The sequence below is a fragment of the Aythya fuligula genome, chromosome 2, assembly GCF_009819795.1.
Source record: "Aythya fuligula isolate bAytFul2 chromosome 2, bAytFul2.pri, whole genome shotgun sequence".
Lineage (NCBI taxonomy): Eukaryota > Metazoa > Chordata > Aves > Anseriformes > Anatidae > Aythya > Aythya fuligula.
Window position 1 is genome coordinate 298,893 of NC_045560.1, and position 18,876 is coordinate 317,768.

The window sequence follows — 18,876 nt, forward strand, 5'->3', positions numbered from 1 at the left end:
CATGTCCAGCACTGAGCCTGGGTCGTTTTCCCAGAACACCACCAAGATAATCACTGACAAAGGGCTCTTGACAGTAAGCTCTCTAACCTCTGCTTGATACAGGAATTTTCTTAAGATGAAGCCTGAGAGCTGAGGCACCCTCATGCTGATGGCTCCTTGCTATTGTCCTGGCATCCTCCAAACTCGAGGAGATTTCTGCATACAGCAGTCTGTGAAGGCAAGCTCGACAATAAAACTCTTTAACCCTACAACTCCAAAGCCAAGAAACCAGAAGAAAAGTTTCTCCCACCTCACTGTGAGCTCTGGTACCTGTGAGAGGACAACATTAACCTACCCCTTAGAGCAAACTCACACCCTGGTGAAGTTGTGAAGCTAAAGGTACTGCCCACAGGGCAGTGGGCACTACAGGACAGCCCAGCCCTTATCCCTCCTCCTGCTGGGGCCAGCATCACCCACAAGCTGTATGTGCAGACACAGGCAGACCGCCCCACCTTGTCACAGCAGCAGTAACTGGGACAGCATCTGATGCTGGAAGCAACATGCAAAGAACGAGAAGAGCACTTCCCATAGCAAATACCAAACAGCGTTTCCAGGGGGGCTCGTGCCAGGCTGCACAAGAGAAATCATCCTTGGAAGCAGAAAAGGGGTAACTTCCACGTCATGCACCCTTTTTTAGAGTGACTCTCAGCAGCCTGACTGCTCACAGAAAGCCCCTGTCACTCCGGAAGATATAACAGGATTACAGTGACGTGCACTAACAAGCACAGTCCTGATCCCTGCACAGCACAGAGCTTAGCCTGAGAACAAATGGCCAGAAACTGCTCTAGGTGCAGAGGAGCAGTCTCTGCTGCACCTGAGCAGAACCGAGGGCAGCACAGTAGCTGCTGTCAGCCAGTTCTTGGTGAACCTCTGACCAGCGAACGTGGAGATCTGGAGTTCCCCTCAGCGCTCCCCACACTGAGCAGCACCGTCTGCAGACTGGGGGCACCTTGTGAAGGAAGAGTGCTACCCTCAGCCTCCCACCACACACCCACAGCTGTCGTGCCAGACCACCAGACATTAACTTGCTGTCCAAAAAGGTCAGTGATTGCTTCTTGTTAGATGAGAAAGTGGCACGGAGGTGTTCAAGACCAGGTCAGAGGAGGCAGCAACCTGATCTGGTGCGTGGCGTCCTTGCCTATGGCAGGGGGTTGGAACGGGATGATCTTTAAGGTCCTTTCCAACCGAACCACTCTACGACCCTATGAGCTGGCCACCCAGCTCTGCACAGACCCTTCCCAACAAGATTTCTTACTCACGGCACTGAGCACAGCTTCCCAGCTGCACTCCAGAAGACAACACAGAGAAAGGGAACAGGAGAATACACAGTCCCGATACAGGTCAGGGTCTAGGTTTATTTGAGCAGATTGTGAAATCCTAGGACGTGGTATAGGATTCCTGTTCCGCCTACAACATCCCTGTCACGCAGACCCAAGTCTCAGCAGAAATGCCTTTCCAAGCACTGTTCCCACAAGCTGCTCTGTCTGGATGCTCTTTGCTGTTCCCCTACCCGCAGCACTCAGGGGTCCCGCTGCGCCTCCCCCTCTCCTCCACAAAATGCCACCAACCCCCTTTCTGCAGCCACACGAGTCCCCTGGCTCGTACAGCCTGCTGGGCGGCACAGCCCACCTGGGGGATGCAGCAACCCCTGCAGCTCTGCTCATGCAAGAAGCAGGTCCCTGGGGGACAGACCCTGCAAGACATGGAGGAGAAAGGGGCCACCGGCCCAGCTATATGGTCCCTTGTGCCACACACACTGCAAGCTGCACTCCTAGGACCTGTCTGTGCGAGTAAAGCAACTGCACCACAAGTGAGCGTGTGCCTGACTTGTTCTGCCTCGCTGCCACACTCCTTCCTAACTGGGAGCTGGGTACGGACCCTGTGCGCCTATGTGCTGGGCAGCACTGCTGCCCGCCTGGCCCAGACACCCTCCACCCGCTGCAGTTACCATCCTGGAAGACTCTCTCCACGTTCAGTCCGTAGGTGGCACAGGTCTCGTAGTACGTGCAGCGCTTCAAATCGTTGGAAAGCTTCCGTGCCCGAGAGTCATCGATGACCCGGGGATTTGTGGCGCTGATGGCATCTGGAAACCAAGGGCAGAGGGGGTTAGAAGCAAACACCTGCGTCCCACCGACCCGAGTCCCAGGGCACCCCCGGCCTCCCCCCACTCCTCACGCTGACACCCACCTCCAAAGCACACCCCACGCCACATAAATGCTTAAGACAACAAAGTCCCACACTTGTAGAAATATGACTGGTTAATGTTTTTTGTTTTGTTTTGTTTTAATGAACCTCATCCAACTCTAACCATCCAGTCACTGCTGCTTTTGAAGACCATGCCAGAAACAAGCAGGAGATGTGGCTGGCCAGACCAGGCAGCGGGGATGTGGGGAACTGGACACACCACCAAGAACTCACACCATGTAAGCAGCGTGGCTGATGAAGACAACTGAAGGACACCCAGAGACACCAGACAAAGAGCTTGGGGCAAAGATGTAGGCAGTGAGACCTTAGGGCCTCGTCTGCACAAGGCTGCACGGCGCTGACGTGCCTCAGCAGTGACTAACGCTGCGTCTGTCAGTGTGCCCCGGGTCAAGGCAGCTCTAACTACCAAGTGTGCTCATCTGCAAGTCTGCTGCATTTGCAGAGTGAAATGGTTCTGTCAGTCTTGATCAGTTTAGCTCGTACGGCCAACTCTACAGATTGAAGAACCAAAAGGGAGAAATCATCTTCAGTTAATTGGGAAAGATGGCTCTGCTAGGATGCACTCGCAGGGAGGGTCTTTGTGGACAACACCAACAAATAAGCTTAATTTGTATCCCAGTTAGCTACTCACTGCTCACGCAGCTTGGAAAACCTACCTTCCCAGGAGGAATCCAATTTGAATTCCTCGGAGCCATGCCAAGGACAAGCCAGAGCTGTCGATGAACCCTCAAGAGGAGCTGAGGGAATCCTGGGACTGGCATTACACAGAAGTCCTCTCGGAGCTGCCTGGCGGGCTGCTTTGTGCGACTGCACCAAGGCTGTGAACTCAGGCTGGCTCTGAACCTGGGACAACCTCCAGCACGGCCCCCCCGCCTTCTCTCTTTCTCACTCCTGAGCCTCCCCTCCCAGCACGTGCCTGCACCAGTCCCAAAACAGGATCCCTTGGTCCTAAACTAATTGCACAGTCTTTGAATACCTGAAGTTTAACAAGTTATCCTACACTTAGTTTGGGGTTCAGAGTAGGCTCCCTGAGACTCCTTTCCTTCACTGCCTGCTCCCAACCTACGAGGTTCTTTGTGCGAACTGGCTGCATTGCTCAGGATCTGGGTCCTGCCAAGACTTTTTTTCCTGTGTCCTCCGTCCCCTGCTCCCTCTCTCTCTGTTGTCACCATTGCATCCAGAGAACGTGGTCAGGCTCCCTCCTGCCTGTGCTTTGTATCTACAGACAAGAAAGACGCTCAGTTTGGAGGCACGGAGCTCCGAGGCCGGCAGCGATGCCCCCATCCACGCCTCCTGGGCACTGCAGTTTGGCTCTCAGAGGCCGGGCTGCCCCACCACGCTGCGGGATGCAGGGATCCAGCTCAAGGGCTGCTTCTGGCCCAGCAGCTCCCCTGCCCAGGAGCCTGCTGCGTGCCGGGGGCTGCAGGCACCTGCGCCCTCCCCACACCCTCGCTGCTGCCCAAAAGCTCCCGCGCTGCCTGACTCCAGCCCAGCGCAGGGGAGGAGGAGGAGGAAGGCAGCTCTGGGCTGCTGCTGCTCTCCACATCCACACACGGGCTGGCAGCACCCCAGGGGTGACGGTGCTCAACTGCTCAGGCCTCCCTTTGGGAGCTGGAAGCAAGCCGCCGTCCCTCAACCCCTTCCTGCTGCAGCTCACCCAGAGGGATGAGGAGCAATGCGTCAGCGTGAAATCCTTCAACAGGCCCCCACCCCTGCCTTGGAGACAGGAGCAGACACTGCAGACAGGAGCCACGGGAGGCAGGCAGAGAAATTCAAGTATTTCTGAGAGGAAAGGGCTCAGTGGCGCAGTGCAGCAGCTCCCTGCAGGAAAGCTGGGATGTTCTGAGAAGGCACGATCCAGCTCCCCCAGGGCCCTGAGAAGCAGGGGCCTCTGAGTGACCCTGTCCCGACGCAGCTCATCGGCACCAGGAAGGGAGACCAGGACTCCCAGCCCCTCGCAAGGCCCACGCCCGGGCTCCTTTGGACATTTACTGACCACGGGGCAGGGGCTGTGGGGAGGACGCCCAGCCGTCCCGCGCTCACCCTGCGTGCCCACCAGCACCATCGGCACCTCCGCTGTGTTCCGGTAGCTGCACAGCCGCAGGTAGTAGTTGTACACCGTCTGGAAGCTGATCTCGTCCTCCAGGCTGAAGACAAACACCACGGCATCGACCCAGGCAGCAAACTGGGGGCAGGAGACAGCGTCTGTTAGCACCCGGCCCCGCGCCCCGTGCTCAGGGCCGGCAGCGCCCAGCAGGGACTGACGCTGAGCATGGGCTCGGACACACACAGCCCAGGCCCCACGCTCCTCCCCGGCGCCGTGGGGAGGCCTGGGGCCAGCAGTCACCATACAGGCAGCCTCCACTCGGGCCTCGCAGTCCGTATGTTCTCCCAGGAATGGGCTCCCCGGGGTGGCAGCCAGGCCGGGTCTTCCCCAGGGACCTGCTAATCCTTCTAGCGTGCCGGAGTGGGAAGGGACAGAGGGGGGCACAGATCTCCTACCTGCAGCTCAGGGGGGCCCCCTTCATCTCGAATCAGCAGCAAGTAACTCTGACCATCCACTACGATCTCCTTCTTAAATCGGCCACCTTGGGAAGAGAGCAAAGCGGCAGCTCGAGTGAGAGGGGGAGCGCACGCAGCGGGACCCGCGCTGGGAGCCGGGGAGGCCGCAGAGCCCAGCGGCGGGGGCAGAAGATGTGCAGGACGGGGGTCGCTGCTGAAGCCAGGAGGGGACCAAGGACCCCAGCCACCCGCCCCCGAAACCAGACCTTACCCTCTGGAGACTCCTCCTGCACATAGGTGCCGGTCAGGTAGCGGTGCACGAGGGCGGACTTGCCGCTGGACAGGTTCCCCACGATGCCCTGGAAGAAAGGCACGTGTGACACCACCGCTCACCTCCCGCTCGCGGGGCAGCCCGGCCATTCCCCACGGGGTGACAGCATCAGGGACACCCCCGCTGTCACTGACCGAGGGTGGCAGGGCCACTGGTCCCACCTGGGGCAGGCACAGCCCTGCCAGTGCAGCCCCAGCCCCTGGCCTGCAGCCCCCCGCTCCTGGCCCCGAGTGGCAGCCGGCTCACAAGGAGCAGAGCTCTTCCCCCAGCCCACGCGCCCCACGCTCGCTTGTGGCTCTTGTCAAGGCCTGGCACAGGGTGTGGGGAGCTCCTGGCACTGCCGCTGCCCCCACACCAGCAGCAAGGCACGGCGCTGCCTCCTCGCTGCGGCTCTGAGGCTGCTGCAGCGTTTCCCAGCAGAGCTGGCTGTGCTGCCGATGGAGACAGACACCCAGCACTCATTGTCATTGAGCTGGAAAATAAAGATACCTGGCACCAACTTTTCACTGGGTTCAGACACAGCAGGCTAAGGGGCTAAGTCTGGATCGCCCCAACCAGATTTGCTTCAGAAGGAACGCAGCTGTGCCAGGACGGGCCAGCCAGACCCAGTTTTCTTCCTAACATCAGCGTTTTCCCGGTGGTTTGAAAAACTTCCAGTGCTTCAGGGCTTGCAAGTGGACTTGCCTGCTGATGGGGACAGCAGTCATGGGGAAGGAGGCGTCTGCTGCCACCCCTGCAAGCAACGCAGCTCAGGCTGCTCAGTGTACATCCCAGAGCACAATGCACACCAGGGCACAGTGCAGCTCACGCAGTGGCTCCTGCACCCCACGGAGCATCCCACCCGCACCCCTCTCGCCTCAGCGGCGGGGCCACACGTAGCACGCTGCTCTCTGCCTGCTGCCAGCGCCCCAGGCCCACGGAGAGGCTCTTGGCCAGGCGCTGGACGAGCTGCTCCTAGCTCGCTCCTCACGTGGGACTGTGCACCAAAAGCCTTGCAGGTGAGGGAGGCAGGCAGGCACCTGCAAAACGCTTACTGTGCAGCCGGCCTGGAAGGCAGGGCCACGGCTCACCCTACCAGGGCAAAGGAGGCTCCTGCTCCTCTTCCACGCAGCGCCCCAAAGCACCCACCTCACCTTTGGCTTTGGCAGCCTGACTTCACCATGGGGCTGCTCACAAACAGCCCCTGCTGCAGGCACTGCGCTCCCTGTGCCCAAGCCACACTCCCACAAAGAGCTCCCTGGGGTGCGTGTCCAGAACTCCAACTCTGCCATCTGAGCACGTCTGCATGTACCAGACGGAACCACCACAGATGTCCCCATGAAGATGCCCCAACAGGGACGCTGTGCTTCCAGAAAACCTAACAGCCCCTACACATCCAGAGCTGCTTCACAGCAAACATAGGGTGATGCTAAAGCACCTGGGATGCTGCCCCCCAGGCCTATGAAGCGCACAACTGACCTTTTGCCCTCCTTACACCTGCAATCGGGCCAGACCATGAGATTCCCTGAGCACACAGAAGGTATCCACATTTGCTGGAAATACAAGGGTCTCTGCAGGGGCACAGGAAGGCCCAGGTGGACATACAGAGCCTTTATGATGAATAAATTCTTTACTGTGAGGGTGCTGAGGCACTGGAACAGCTTGCACAGAGAAGCTGTGGATGTCCCATTGCTGGAAGTGCTGAAGGCCAGGCTGGATGGGGCTTTGAGCAGCCTGGTCTAGTGGGAGGTGTCCCTGCCTGTGGCAGGGGGCTGGAATTAGGTGAGCTCTAAGGTCCCTTCCAGCCAAACCCATCCCATGATTCTATGAATATTTCAAGCAGGTACACAGCACTGAAAAGCTAACAGTCTGCCGGAAAGCAGCAAGCACCCATATGCATGAGACACAAAATTAAAATCCTAAATCCTGTCCCTTGGCTGCAGGTCATGCGTGGGTATCGAAAATGGGCAGGAGGCACGGCAGTGCCAAAGCTCTCCCTGAGCCGCCCCAAAGAGCCCTGATGGCTGCAGGGCGGCCGCCTGCCCTGGGGAGCAGCCCGGTGGCTCCTGGAGCAGGACGTACCCAGCCACAGGCCCCGTGCTGTCAGCACACAGCGCTCTGACAGCCCAGGACACCCAAATTTCCCCGGAAACCTCACGGCAGCCCAAGGCCGTGCCCAGCGCCGTGCACCACACGCAGCTGCCTCCAGAAGCGGGAGGGCGAGGAGAGAGGAGGGGCTGGGAACACGAAAGCTGCCTTGCCACCCTGAGAGGTGTACGGCGTGCCTTTTGCAGGCGAGCAGACGAGCTGGAGGCGTGAGTCACCGCCAGGCAGGTTTCCCAGCTTCGCAGCAGGCAGCCCAGCAGGCGGGAGCTGCCCGTCGCACCGTGGCTCCTGCGGGGACGGCCGGGCCCAGCGGGGTGCCCGGCACAGGGGGTGCTCAGGGGCAGCCCCCAGCCTGGCCACGCAGACACACAGCCCGATGGCCACGCGGGGCCAGCAGGCAGAGGAATGGTCCCAGGGTGTGCCTGGGCCCACCGCGGTGCCGCCGGTGCTGTCACCTGCAAGAGGAGCTGAAGATCACACAGACAGAGCGGGTGTGTACGGAACTAACCACAGGTAACGTGCTCCTGGAGCCAACGACCCCTGGAAGCGGGCAGGTTTCATGAATGCTGCTGTGGACAGAGGCCATGGCCCTCTGCCTGCAGACCCCTGCCCACCCGCGAGCCCTTCGGTGGCAGCAGGAGCCGCCGGGGCAGGAGGCACAGACGGGAGGACAGCGCGGCTCGGGGGGCTCAGCACGGCCCAGGCCGGCTGCTGCGTCAGCATGGGAGAAACCCTTGGGAAACAGAGGGACCCCCAAGGCTCCCTGACAGCCAGGTGCCACCACCAGAAATTGGACACCTGAACAGTATTTAGTTTTCCGGAACTTGTACGGAGGCTGGTTGTGAGCCAACAAAGTGCAATGCGAAATCCTGACCTGTCCTGCTGAAATGAACTTCTGCTTTGCCTCACCCTCAGGCTCAGCTGGTGTCACAGGTGAGAACAACCCGTCAGAGGCAGCAAGCCGAAGTAAAATGTGGTGTTCAGGAACCATGGAAACCTCTTTATCAAGGCATGCTGGAGGAATCAGGCACACACCCGGCCTGCACAGCCAGCGAACAGCCGGCGCCGCGCGGGAGCCCTGCCAGCAGCGCTCCGTGCCCTGCCTGCGGGACCACCTGCACCGTGCCATGGGCCGAGGGGCTGCAGGTAGAACTACGGGGCCAGCTCAAGTACAGCGAGCTCCTAAAAACCTCTGGATAAAGTACAGTGACCACCTGTGGTGCAAACGGGAACAGGACCAAGGATGTCGATGGCAAGACAACTCTTGCAGGAGAGGTGGAGGAATGGGTTTGTGCCCGTGGTGGAGAGGGACGCAGGCTGCAGCAGAAGCATCGTGTGCTGTAGAAGGGAAGCCCCTGGTGAGACTGGGATCTTCCACTGACAGAACTGTGACCCCTGGCTCACAGGCCCAGGTCTCTGTTGCAGATAAGGACTGGAAGGTCAGAGACAGCGTGGGTGTTTTGTGCAAGCTTCTCCCAGCACCTGCGCTGTGCTCTGCTGCTCACCAGAAGCGTACAGTGGGGCTGAGGGGAGGGAGAGCTGCTGGGGAACCAGGAGGCAGCAAAGCCAGGGAAAGTTTCTTGCGAAGTTTTGGATGTTTAGCAATGCCTGTATGGACTGCAGGATGGCGACGTGTGGAGCAGTCATGCAAGTTTGCGACAGCTCAGGGCGCTCACTCCAAGACCCATCTCCCTGCAGAGACCTGGAGAGAAGAGCTGGACCTGAGGCTGGTGAGGACAGCCACACCGCTGGGGTGGATGAGACAGAAACAAAAGCCCAGAGAGCTGGGGCAGAGAGGCACAGCAGGGCTGACGTACCACGGAGCAGCTTGGCGCTGAGCTCGTCCCTTTGGCACCCACCCAGGAGCTCTGGACCTTGTCGAGCCTTCCCTGTCCCCGTGTGCTGCCCAAGGACGCCCCACACCGACTGCCCAGACGGCAGCAGGAGCAGCTCTGGTTAGAAGGTTTCCTGCCCTCAGGCAGAGCCAGAAATCCTAGAGACCCCCCGCAGTCGGCTGCTGCAGCAGAGCCCCGGGGACACAGCAGGAAGGGCACAGCCCCACACATCATGGACCAGCCCTCTGAGAGGCTTCAGGTCTTAGAACCGCATCAGCCAGATCAAACTCCAGAGAAGCGGAGATTCCCAGAGGACATGGAAATCACGGGAAAAGGTTTCTGTAGATTCAGGACGAGCTGAAGGCTGTGGGTTTGTTTAGCTTGCAGCCCTGCTTTGCAGCCTGCACACTGTCACCGTGTCAGAAAGCAATGCACGGAATAGCTGCGAGAATAGTTCTGAACAGACGCTCACTTCACAAGCCAAACTAACGAGTGAATATTCAAAGTTCATTTCAATTTATACTTAACTGCAGGTAAGAACAACCGTGGCAGCACGCTGCTTCTATGTTTTGCAAAAACGCTTCTTGTTTTTCAGATTAAGATTGAAAAAATTAATCTTGAAAGGGCTCAAGGGAGACATGCCCAACAGGTTCAAAAGGAGGTAAAGGCTGCTGCAGGGAGCGCAAGAAGAGCGAAGTGCTGGAGCAGGCTGCCGAGGTGACAAAGAAGGGCCAGGCACACGAGAAATGCTTGGGGCCCTGCCCACCCACCCCCTGCCCACCCATCCCCTGGGCCCACTCCTTGGCAGGGCGCTGCTCACCCATCTGAAGCTCAGTGCCACCAGAAGGGAGGTCCTGCTTCCTCCCTTGGCCCCAGGCACGGCTTCTGGCTCTTGTGCCAGCCGGCTTGGCTTGAGCAGACACCACCTGCATCCCCCACCACCCACATCCTCCACCCCCCACCACCCGTGCCCCACAGCAGCTCAGGCAGCCCCATTGAGCAGGCACACGCCCCCAGCAGCGACCCGTGGTGGAAATGCCCCCAACCTCAGGGGTGCTGAGCCCTGGGACTGGGTCCCCACCGCAGGGGGCCCACACGATCAGGGCTGTGCGGGGGGCGAGGCGGGCACGGAGGCACCAGATGCTGTGTCCCCCTGACAAGCAGGCGAGGACGCCTGGTAACAGTGCTGCAGGAAACCCATCCCACACCAAAAAAACGCAGTTTGATGCCTTCTGTCGAGCAGAACAAAGCACCAGAGGTGACGGCTTCATCCTATCAGTATCCCTCTGGGGCAGGGTTGGGAACTGTGGCTCTGTAGTGGCCAGCAGGAAGGGTGAGGTGCTCAAATTATCGCCTTTGGACCTCCACGTCCGAGTGCTTGCCCAGACCACCAACCCCTCCCGCACAAGTGTGACCCAGTGAGAGACCCTCACCTTCCCCCAGCGCAGCGGGAGCCCCGGCTCCTCTCTCCTCCTCCCTGTGAGGCTGAAACCCCCACGCAAACTCACTCAGCCACAGGAAAACGTGGGCTTTTCTTGGGGATTTGGAGAAGCACCAGAGAACCAGGGGTCGTGAGTACTCACCACCTTCAGCTCAGGCACCGAGCGACTCAGGGTCCATTCCTGGCTGTTCACAAAGGAATCTGCAGAACAGAGAGGAGAAATCATCACGACGGGTCACCAGTCTCCCTCGGGATCCCTCCCGGCCTCTTCCCTCCGCCACACTCACCCTGCTCACCAGCCAGGTCTGTGGCTCAGCCCTCCCACCCGCTCCAGTGGCAGCGGAGCCCTGCGAGGCCCAGCACCGCCTGTGCCTGGCCCTGGAGCCGGAGCCCAGGGCAGAAGGAGCGGCCAGCCTGGAGCTCACGGTGCATGGGGCAGCTCCTTCCTCCCTGCAGGAGCACAGAAAACCTTCCAGCACCCCTCCTGAGCACGCAGGGTGAGGGGAGCTGCAGGGAGCAGCCCCTGTGGGGACACGGGACACCCCTGCACCGAAGGCACCCAGCGGGGTGCCCCGAGCACTGCGCTCACTGCAGTACCTGCGTGCTGTACGCTGTGCAGATACCGAGCTGGAGGCAGGTCATAGCGCATGTGCTCGACTGAAAGCGAGCACAACTAATGGTGTGCACCTTCTGTAATTTGCAGAAGGCTGCAATAGGCTTAAGAAGGCTGTAACAACCGGGAACAGCTCTGAGTGGCACGGGGAGCACCCTCCTTCTGCCACAGAAGTCACAAACACTTCATTTACATCCAAACGATCCCTTGGAGCTGGCCAAACAACAGAGTTCCCACATACAGCCAGACACACCGGAGGAGGAGCAGGCGACTGGAGAACACCTCAAGTATCAGCAGTCGCTAGCAGCCACTCCCAACAGACCCGGCGTATTTCATTGCCCTAGAAGAGGAGCGGCGCCCTGCACTCGGCGGGGATGGCTGCAGGGTGGGGGTTACCCAAAAGCAGCACTGGCTGGATGTTCACAGCAGGAAAATAACAGGGGGTTCAGAGAGCTGAAACCTGCGCGCTGCTTCTCTAAGAACACGGAACGAAGGTGGTGTGGTCAGACTGTCGCAGAAACAAACAGCCGATGGCCATGCCGTGCCCTCACCGCTCCTGGGGGGAGCTGAGCACCCCACTGCGACAGCCGCAGCCCCTTCTCCTCTCCAGGATATCCGATCTGGGACAGGATGCTCCGGCTGGCCCAGGACAGCGGGGACGCACGGCCCGGAGCTGCTCCGGGGCCACGGGGCCCTGCTCACTGTGCCCACAGTGTTCGTGATGAACACAAGGCTGCTCATCACCACCATGATGGTTTGTAAGAGGAGTTGTTTCTTTGTGGTCTCTCTTGCCCACCTGTTCTTTCTTTCTGTTACAGGGAAAGTTTTAAGGCAGGAGTAAAACCTTTACAAACGTAACTTAAAGAGAAAGAGGAAAATGACAGGTTCTGGAGCCCTTTCAAAAAGGCAACAGAAAACACACCTGGATTTCCAAACACATTACTTTGTCTAAAAAAAGGCATCACCTCCTCCCGTAACTTTTGCTCTGCTTGGTTCCTTTGTTGGTTAACCGCGGTGGTTAAAGCAGCATTACTACTTTCTTCTTCACTGGCATCCCCTCCCTCCAGCCCAGACAAAGGCAGCACGCTTGCACTGCTTCACTACGCGTAACATTTCCTTGAACTGTGAAAAACTGGCAAAAATCAGGCATAATTTTCCAGGGATTTTGAATGGAGCATAAGTAAAGCACACTTGTTGACTTGGCTTCAAAACAGAGAGAGGCAGAGAGACGTGGAGAGGGCAGGCTGTTCTCCTGCCTCTTCCTGTTCTCGGATGCTCAGGAGAGAGCAAATGGGTGAATTTCTGCTGGTTGCCTCCTTGCTAACTCTTCTAACGTGCCTTTTTTCAAACAAGGTTCAGGAGTTCATTGACAACAGATTTTTAACTTGCTGTGAAGGCCTCTGAGTAAGTCCCAACAGAAATAAACCGTGACGCAGCGCCAAGTTAGCTCTATCGAGCCATGTAACAGCTTCAATTAACAAACACCATCAGCGCGCTTACCCCAAGGTGCTCCCTGCCTGCCCCCGGCTGCCTGCACAGGCGGTGTCTGCAGCCCAGGCCCCCGGTGCTGCCCGGTGCCAGCCGTGCCCCGCAGCACGCCAGCTCTGCCCAGCCCTGCTCCCTGGGTGCCGGCACCTCCCCGCCTGCCCACCACAGCGCAGGTCGATGCCGAGCTATGCAGGCCCAGGTCCTGACCATGCTGGCCCTCTGGCCACAGGCAGTGGCACGGTAAGGGCGCACGGTGCCACCCTCCGCTGCCCACAGCCCCGGTCTCTGCAGCTCAGGCCTCTCCTGAGCCTTGGTGTAGCTGTTCAGTGCACTTGTTCTGTTCCCTTTTAAAACCACATCAGATTTCACTTCCGTATCGCTCTTTAGCAAGCAGTTTCAGGAGTGTAAATACTCGTTCCTTGAAAACCTGATTTCTTGTTTGTTTTGGGCTTGACTTCACTGATCTGCCCTGCCCTCGTAGCAGAGAGAGCAAACGAGCTCCTCCAGCTACCCTGATCATCGCCGCCCCCGGTTTCACTGCTGACTCCTCTTTTCTGCGTGGCAGGGTCGCAGCCTGCCCGCATTCTGCCCATGCTGAGCACCTCGGCATCGCGCCCTGCAGCAGAACAGGCGGCTGGGCTGGGAAGTCTCACCCTGCCACCAACCTGCCCAGCCCACCCCGCTGCCCCCCGGCTGACCAGCCAGCCGGAGCGGTACGGCACGCTGCCTGCACACCATGGGCTTGATACCGCCACTGCATGTGCTCAGGACAGTACAGGTGAAGCTGTTCTTATTCCAGTGCCCAGAAAGGTGAAAGGAAGTGCTTGCTGACTACATGACAGAAGGAACAAAGACTGGGGTGGAAGTGGCCTTGAACTGAAGACGGGCACAGCATCCCTTCAGAATCAGCTGGAGACACAAATCTTAGAGGGGCCAGTTCCAGCTGTGGGTCACCTCCAAAGCCAGAGGCTCAGATGTCAGGAACAGAAGGCCCTTGTGTCCACCTCCCATCACAAGCTGTACATGTACACATGAATCTTTCCACTAAAATTCCCTTCTTTCAGGAAGAATATCCGCATCTCCAAGTGCGTACGAGGGAGAAGCCAGCAGGGCACAGCAGACCGCTCCTTCTGCTCAGCAGGAACCTGTGGTGCTCCCGGAGCTGGCCGGGCCCCTCCTGCCTCACCGAGTGACCCCGGTGGGCTTCCCTCACGGCCACCTGCACGGACCCACTCACCCTCTGACCCTCCTGATCGGCTGTATGATGCAGTGCCGGAGGGGTCTTCTGCCACCGGGACTGGTGACGAAGCACGGCAGTGCCTGGACACAGTGGGGAAGAGATGTGAGGAGGCTGGGCGTCCCGGCACACCTGGGTTTGCCCATCTGGGACCAGACGCCTTCGGCCCTGTCCTCTGCCTTCACCTCACGGCACGCCTGGGAAACCTCCCAGCTCCTGCAAGAGGTGGGAGTGCAGAACCAGCGTCACGGTGTGCTGCAGCAAGCCTCCAACACACCTCTGCCCAGCACAGCACTGCCAGGTGAGCCGGCCTTGTGCAGAAGCAAGGAGGCCGTGCTGGAAGGGCATTCCAACCGAGTTGCACCTTCACTCTGAACTACTGCCACTGGCTGGCTGTTCTTCAGTTTGGGCCTGAAAGCAGAGTTTGGGGGCTTTATAAACCATGCCCTGAAAGCTGAAACTCTCATAACCAGGAGGCGTTAGTGTCAGGTTCCCCAAATTGCTTAGTCAGCAGAGCAACATTCTCACACACACACTTCTAGTACTCCTTACAGACCACAGGGAGAAGCTTGGCTCTGGCCCTCTAGAAGAGGAAAAGCAAATGCCTTTGTCTGCATCGACCAGCACCCACAGCACTACAGCTCCTCCTGCCCCAAGCGAGATCTGGCAGTTCCTGCAGCACCTGAAGAATCGCCATGAGACAAGGTCCTCAAGACCACGGGCTCGCCCAGAACCCTGAGGACCATGATCATGACCCAATTCCACACTGCCAGCCACGGCGTGTGCCCCAGCTCAGCCTTACAAACCCGCCACCCAGCCACCCTTACACCCCACAGTTCTGCTCCCCACACACACCGGTCACCTCTCCCCACGCATGGACACACGCAGCCCAGCACAACGTGCTGACATCGGCACAGCTCACCCTGTAGTCCTGCCCCAAGCAGGCGCTGCAGCCACGTCACCCCGCACCCCACGGCCCCCCGGGACAGGCAGCCCCCGTGCCCAGCTGTGGGGAGCTGCCCTGCTCGCTGCGTTACCGTGCGCTGCTCTCCCCATCCACCTGCTCCTCCTCACAGCAAGTGAAAGCAGCCACCGTGTGCAGGAGGGGCGGATGAAATCCGTGAAGCTGTCAGAAAGGCACCTCCAGAGCAGTTTCTCAACTACCCAAAACAGCCACAGGCCAGGTAACCTGACTCGAGAAAAGCTGACACAGCTCGCTGATGTCAGCTCCAGCCACCCCGAACGTTCCTTGCTCACTGCTGATGGGCAGCACGTGGAGGCTCCCTGCCTCTCACCTGCCTGAGCTCTGTACCACCGCACGCTCTGTCCCCGTCAGTTTCGTGTTCACATTAACGCAAGGAGATCCATCGGGGTGCGGGGTCTCCCTGCTGGTGACACCATTTCCCCCGCCTGCGTCCCGCAGTGAGCGGGGCAGGGCGCGATGCCGGCCACCCGGGCACCATCCCTGCTGCAAGAAGCGACCGCAGCCTCCTCCGGGGGAGAGGCAGCAACCACGGGGAAGCACACACGAAGCCAGCAGACGACGTGACCTGGTCTGCCCAACGCAAGAACAGCTACTACCCAAAACCCAGGCGGGCAGTTCCCTGTCAGCACCTCCCTGCAGTGCCAGCGCCTTGGCACGAGCCCGTTCAGCACGGATTGTCTCCAGCCAGGCGAACACCCTTGTGAACCGTCCTCGCCCTCATCGCTGGGGCTCGTGTAGACACGGGAGCAGTGATTCACTCGATTAGCTGCACTGCCAGACTACCTGTATTGTTTAGTATTTCACATTAAAACACACCCAGCCACTCTTCCTCCCTCTTCTTTGTTATTTAATAATAGAGCAGAGCCCAGACCGCCAGCCCCGTGGCTGAGTACCTTCCCCAGGCGCACCTGAGCTCACAAGCAGCAGCAGTGGACTCACGGCATCACTTGGATGCTGAGTGCCCTCGCACAGCCAAATGCTGGCCTTGGTCTGAGGCACACCAGAGAGGCGACCGACCCAACCCCTCCTGGAAAAGGAGATTCGGGCCCACAACCTCCTCTCGGGGAGGTCTCCCGGCACAGGCAGCTCTCTGCTCCAGGAGACTGAAGGACGGGTGCACACAAGGTCCCTGCCACGAGCAGGAGCAGACAGGAGGCAGGCACTCTGTCAGTTCGGCTGGATGGACACCATCAGTGCCGACAGACAGACCGCTGCTGGGGGCCCCGAGAGCATCACACGCTAGGAAGGAGGAGCTGAACCCTCCAGCACAGAGGGTGCTCGCGGCAGCACCACCAGCCTTCACCGGGCACCCAGTGGGAACACAGCCACCGCAGCGCTGAGCCCCGGCTGCTCACACCCACTGCAAAGCTGGGCGCAGAAGGGGCCCGGACTGTTTGCACTGAGCTCTTCACGGGATGAAGTGCAGCAGGTTCACCTACCTTGTGCTTCAGGACAGCGAGTGCCAGACACATCTGGGTCTCCGCACACAGCAACTAATAATTAACCACCTCGTTATCCAAGCCGCTGTGGAACTAACTCGGACACTGAAACCCTGGACATTAAAGCCAGCTTCGAAAGCAGGTCAGAGGCCGAACAAACACACAAGTGCCCACACAAACCAAGTTCCAAAGTACCCACCTGCCCACACAGGCAGATAAAAGGGCAGCAGAGCACTACAAGCCTGGGCAGAGCCACCTCTTCCCAGCCGGGCTCGATAAAGCCTCAAGCCTGGCAATGCCGGCGGGGAGAAGGAGCTCTCCAGGCCGAGGGCCTCCACACGCACGGCTGCTGCTCCTGCCAGAGAGCTTAGCCGGTGTGGAGATGGTGTGTGGGACGTGTTCTTCGCAAGGATTATCTCACCAGAGCTTTGCATATTTAGCAGCAGTGACGGGAGAGCCTCCTGTGTACCTCTGGAAAAGAAGCGTGCGGTTATCGGCTCCCACCCTGGCTTCCCAGCGATGCTGCGGGCGGCTCGGGCACTGCCCTGCCACCACCCGACGCTGGGTCGTGTGCTCCAGGCCTCCCGGGCCCTGCTCCTTTCCAGTCCTGGTCCAAATGCTCGCAGACCAAGGAACGCCACCGAACCCTGTGGGCCCTGACTGCAGCCTGCTGAGGGAGCCAGCCCTCCCTGCCAGCGACCCGCGGGCGCAGATAACCCAGCGCCCTCCCAACACAAGCGCTGTGCCGGGGACTCACTTCGCCAGTAAAAACCTGCTCCAAAGATGTCTGACTTCAGCTCCAGCTGTTTAAAGCCACAAGCCAAGGCGGGTTAAGATTAAAAAGGCCCTGGGTTTTGAAGTTCCCCCTTCCTATGGATATCTGAAGACTGCAATCAAACTCCTCTGCACCTCCTGCATTCATCTCCTCCGATCCTGCCCTGAGGATGAGGTGTTTCTGTGTCCCCACAACTCCTTCCTTGGCATTTTCCCGATTTCCACGTTTTTCTGAAGCGTGGACACCAGGCTGGGCTCAGCGGCCCAGGCGTAGTCTCCAAACTCATCGTGCCATCTTTGCTCCTCACCAGCTCTCCCCGCTAAGCTCAGGCAGGTACTAACAGGAGGCGATACATATCATTATCTACACAACTCGCTATGCAAACTTCACCTTATTAATGTAAAAACACCTTCCCCTTCTCCCAGTAGTCCTCTCTCACACACAGCCTACAGGTTAGTCCTCTGCACCGTCAAACACCAAGCAGAGGAGTAGAGGGAGTTACCTCAAAACCTTAAGGCACCTTATAAAAGCAAATCATCTTCCTGAAAGATGGCAATGTGGTTGCAAGGAACACTCCCTGAACTGCGGAGCCCAGATGCCAGGGATGCTGTACCCCTTATATGATCCCTCCACGAGCAGGGAAACAACCCCAACCTGCCCAGCCTTTCCAAGCCTTGTGTCAGCACAGCCCTTCAGAACTGCGCCAGCTGAGACCTGGACACGTTCCTCTGAGCCGCCCGCCGTTATCTGTGGTCAGCCCACAGCGGCTGGACTTTGTGCTGACTTTGTTCCAGCTCCAAGGGCTTCGTCCTTGCTGTGTTTACAGAAAATCACATCCCCTGCCAGCCTCCATCCTGATACACCATGAAAAGCTCTTCAGCTTTCAGGCAACAAATTCTGCCTTGCCCTGATCGTCCCTCCTTGTGCTGGAGCCCTGCATCAGCAGGGAGCAAACGCTGCACGCAGAGCCCAGAGGTCTCAGCAAGGCCTGCAGAAGGCACTGGGAGCATCCCCCGGAGCCTTTGGGAATGTCTCCATGGCAGAGCGCTGCGCTGGGCCGGTACCTGGGCTTGCTATCAACAACATTCTCCCAGTACTGGGAACAGGGTAGCGAAGTTGGCTTGGATCCCTGCCTGGACGAATATACCCAACTTCTCCAAAGAGCTGATAACCGCAACTGCAGCTGCACCCCCTCGGGAGGGCATGTTGGGACTGCGTTAGCAACTTTCCTAGGGCTAAGGTAGGCAGCGCTAGCATAAAGCACCAAGGTTTTTGAAGTGCTGAGTGTGTGTTACAAACACTGTTGGCCCACACGTCTGAAACAGGAGCAGGGCACAGAGCTCCAGTACGGCCACGCTGGAGCAGCGCTGAGGCTGTCTGTGTCCAGCCTGCAGCCTCCTGGCTTGGAGGCTCAGAGCTGCCCCTGAGCCAGAGCCTGTGGACCAACGTGCTTCGTGGAGAGATGGGACGTGTAAAACAGGACAAGCAGCAGCTTTAGTCTGCAGACATCACGGCTGCTCCTTCACATCTCACTGACACAGCAGAGCGTATCTTGAGCGAGGTGAAACCAGGCAGCTACTGACACAAACGGTGCTCTGAGCACAGAGCAAACAGAAGTGTCAGCTCTGCAGCTCCGGCAAGTGGCGCTTGCTCTGCCACACTGAGCGACAGCCCCTCGGCCAGCCTGGAAAGGTTGTCCCCAGGCTCCAGCACAGGCCACAGGGGGAAATGCTCAGCCCTGGCCAGCAGTGGTCTCGGATCAGCCAGCTGATCGCCGCCAGAGAGGGCTCCGGGCCCTCTCCAGTGCCCTGGCAAAGCACCTCCAGGCTCTCCAGCAGATGGACCCAACGGGAGCCCCTACCTGTCCCAGCCAGGTGAGGGGCGAGGACACGGGCACCAGC

General features: G+C 59.0%; 1 protein-coding gene across 1 annotated transcript in view; it reads right to left on the reverse strand.

The window, feature by feature from the left end:
* The window catches only part of AGAP3 (ArfGAP with GTPase domain, ankyrin repeat and PH domain 3), a 129,385-nt gene that overhangs the window by 73,074 nt on the left and 37,435 nt on the right, over positions 1-18,876 (reverse strand). The window contains 5 exon segments of the mRNA XM_032182154.1: positions 1,988-2,122; positions 4,288-4,429; positions 4,747-4,832; positions 5,018-5,105; positions 10,581-10,639. Coding sequence (XP_032038045.1) covers positions 1,988-2,122; positions 4,288-4,429; positions 4,747-4,832; positions 5,018-5,105; positions 10,581-10,639 — 510 coding nt within the window.